This window comes from Gymnogyps californianus, unplaced genomic scaffold, assembly GCF_018139145.2.
Source record: "Gymnogyps californianus isolate 813 unplaced genomic scaffold, ASM1813914v2 HiC_scaffold_38, whole genome shotgun sequence".
NCBI classification, from domain to species: domain Eukaryota; kingdom Metazoa; phylum Chordata; class Aves; order Accipitriformes; family Cathartidae; genus Gymnogyps; species Gymnogyps californianus.
Genome location: NW_026114268.1, coordinates 484901 through 487836, shown reverse-complemented (window position 1 = coordinate 487836; position 2936 = coordinate 484901). Strand labels below are relative to the sequence as shown.

The following is a 2936-nucleotide window of genomic DNA, read 5'->3' as shown; positions in this document are numbered from 1 at the left end:
GGACAAGGAGAGAGGTCGAGCAGGGCTGGCCATTCCCCCGGTGCAGGCACTGAGCCCAGCAGGAGGAGGGAAAGGGCCGTGCAGCAAAACTCACCCATAAACCTGTGGTGAGCGGCCAGTGCTGGAAGTGGCCGATTAGCGAGGCCACCAGTGAAAGCTCCCTCCAGTCCCATTCCCTAACACATCGCCCCATGCCCTCCTCCCCTCAGCCCATGGAGAACCCCAGCACAGCAGCACGGCCTCACGGGGGTGATTTCTTCAGCCTGTTCCTGACCTCCGCTTTGGAAGAAGAACCCAACCTCCAGGCACTGGCACTGAGGAAATCCCCTTTTATTACAGAGATGTGACACAGGAGGCCAGATGTACCGTCGTGCCAGACACACGCACGAAGGCCTGTGGGTCAGAGTGGCTGGCTTCATGCCTCTGGAGAAATGGAGTGGATGTAGACACTCCTGGGCAAGCAGGATTATGACAGATCGAATGCCCAAAGCACAGGAGGTTCCCGACATGAATTCAAAATCACTTTTGAAGAGACATGGGCTGCTTACAGCTGCTGAAAGACTACTGATTGAAGAAGTTTCTTCAGTGCGTCTTTGAGCTCCTGGTTCCTCATGCTGTAGATGAGGGGGTTCACTGCTGGAGGCACCACCGAATACAAAACAGCCACCACCAGGTCCAGGGATGGGGAGGAGATGGAGGGGGGTTTCAGGTAGGCAAAGATGCCAGTGCTGATAAACAGGGAGACCACGGCCAGGTGAGGGAGGCACGTGGAAAAGGCTTTGTGCCGTCCCTGCTCAGAGGCGATCCTCAGCACGGCCCTGAAGATCTGCACATAGGACAGCACGATGAACACAAAACACCCAAATACTAAACAAAGGCTAAAAGCAAGAAGCCCAACTTCCCTGAGGGAGGAGTCTGAGCAGGAGAGCTTGAGGACCTGGGGGACTTCACAGAAGAACTGGTTCACAGCATTGCCTTGGCAGAGTGGTATGGAAAATGTATTGGCAGTGTGCAGGAGAGAATTCAGAAACCCACTGCCCCAGGCAGCTGCTGCCATGTGGACACAAGCTCTGCTGCCCAGGAGGGTCCCGTAGTGCAGGGGTTTGCAGATGGCAACGTAGCGGTCATAGGCCATGACGGTGAGCAGGGAAAACTCTGCTCCAACCAAGAAGAAAAACAGAAAGACCTGGGCAGCACATCCCAAGTACGAGATAGCCCTGGTGTCCCACAAGGAATTGGTCATGGCTTTGGGGACAGTAGTAGAAATGGAGCCCAGGTCAAGGAGGGAGAGGTTGAGGAGGAAGAAGTACATGGGGGTGTGCAGGTGCTGGTCGCAGGCTATGGCGGTGATGATGAGGCCGTTGCCCAGGAGGGCAGCCAGGTAGATGCCCAGCAAGAGCCAGAAGTGCAAGAGCTGCAGCTCCCGCGTGTCTGTGAATGCCAGGAGGAGGAACTCTGTAACAGAGCTGCCGTTGGACATTTGGTGCTTTTAGGCATGGGGGACTGTTTGAGGAGGAAAGCACAACAAGTTAGGGGAGGCTTCTCTGAAAAATCAAAGCCATTTCCCATACCCCCTCTCCCTGCTACACACACACACACTTTTCTAGAAGATCTTCCTTCAGCTCCGTGGCTGGAGCTCTGGTTTGTGCTGGCTGAGGGTGTCGTGAGGAGCAGGACCTCTGCAAGCTGGCTGCCAAGGAGTCAGCCCTGCTCTGCAGCGGTGGTTTCATGGGAATGGGGTGCGCAGGCGCCAGTCCTGGAGTTCGACTTTCTCATATGAAATCGCTGCTAACGTCAAAGGGCTTGTCAGCATCTGCACTCCCAGTGCTAAGGAACCAGGATGGCAGAAGGCAGTTTGAGAGGTTTGGGGGTTTTTTTACAGCTCCCCCCATCTCCCCTGGGCAGTGTTCTTGGATGTCAGAAACCCTCAGCATTTCTGCTGCCCTCAGGGAGAACAGAGCGAGGCACGAGGATTGCCTGTGGCTTAGTGCAGAGAAGGGGGAGCTGGTCTGTCTCTCTGTCTTGTTCCCAGCTGCCCTGGGCTGAGATGAAGGGTGATCACACTCCCATGTTACCCTGAAAAGCCACCAGACACTGCTGAGAGCAGAGGGATCCACCTCAGACCCCTCAATGTCTCGCCCTTTCTTCCGATCTCAGCACCCCGTTTCCAGCCAAGGACACACACATGGCTCATTGTGCCCCCTGGAAGGCAGCTCCCAGCTTGGAAGGACACCCCAAGGAGACCCCCACCTGTGCTCATGAGGGCATCTGCTTAAGGGAGAGTCAGCTCAGTCCCCAGCCTCACAGACTTCATTGCCCAGAGCCTCACAGGTTAGAGGAAAGCTGGCACACCTCATTCCCATGGGCACAACTGCATGGGAACGCACAAGATCAGTGCCTGACTCGGCAGCTGAAACTCCCACTCCCAGAGAGCCTGCCAGAAATACCGGGAGCGGCCAAGAGAGGCAAGGAGAGAGGTAGACAGGCACTCAGGAAAACCTTTCCCTTACCCAGCTCTGCACACCAACTCCCAGGTGGCAACAATGTCGGGCAGTTGCCCTTCGTCCCCGGTCAGTGGGAAATGGGCGCGTGGCAGGAGGGATGCACTTCATCTCTTCTGCTGGTAGGTGGATGAGAAGGTGACCCCGTGGGTGAGGGCTGTGCTGGGCAGGAGAGGAGACAAGAGGGGTGTTGCTGAGGGAAGGCATCTGCACTGCAGGGCACGGCCAGGAGGTGCCCCTATCTCCCCTGCAGCAGGGTTTCCATTAGCAGTTCCCACCCTCCCTGCCCATCTCTGCTGCCTGGACCTCTCCCAGCTGGGATCTGTTTCTCTGGCCCCACATCTCTTCCCTGCCCGTGCTCACAGAACCCAGCCCAGCCCCTGTGTGCCCGGCTCTGCCCTGCAGCCTCTCCACGTGTGCAGGGGCTAAAGAGCA

The 2936-nt window shown here is 56.8% G+C and overlaps 1 protein-coding gene across 1 annotated transcript; it reads right to left on the bottom strand.

The window, feature by feature from the left end:
- Positions 1-334: 334 nt before the first annotated feature.
- On the bottom strand, positions 335-1495 carry LOC127028666 (olfactory receptor 14J1-like). The gene has a single exon (XM_050914376.1). It carries the CDS (start codon positions 1478-1480, stop codon positions 545-547), a length of 936 nt encoding a protein of 311 aa, XP_050770333.1. The 5' UTR covers positions 1481-1495; the 3' UTR covers positions 335-544.
- Positions 1496-2936: the final 1441 nt, after the last annotated feature.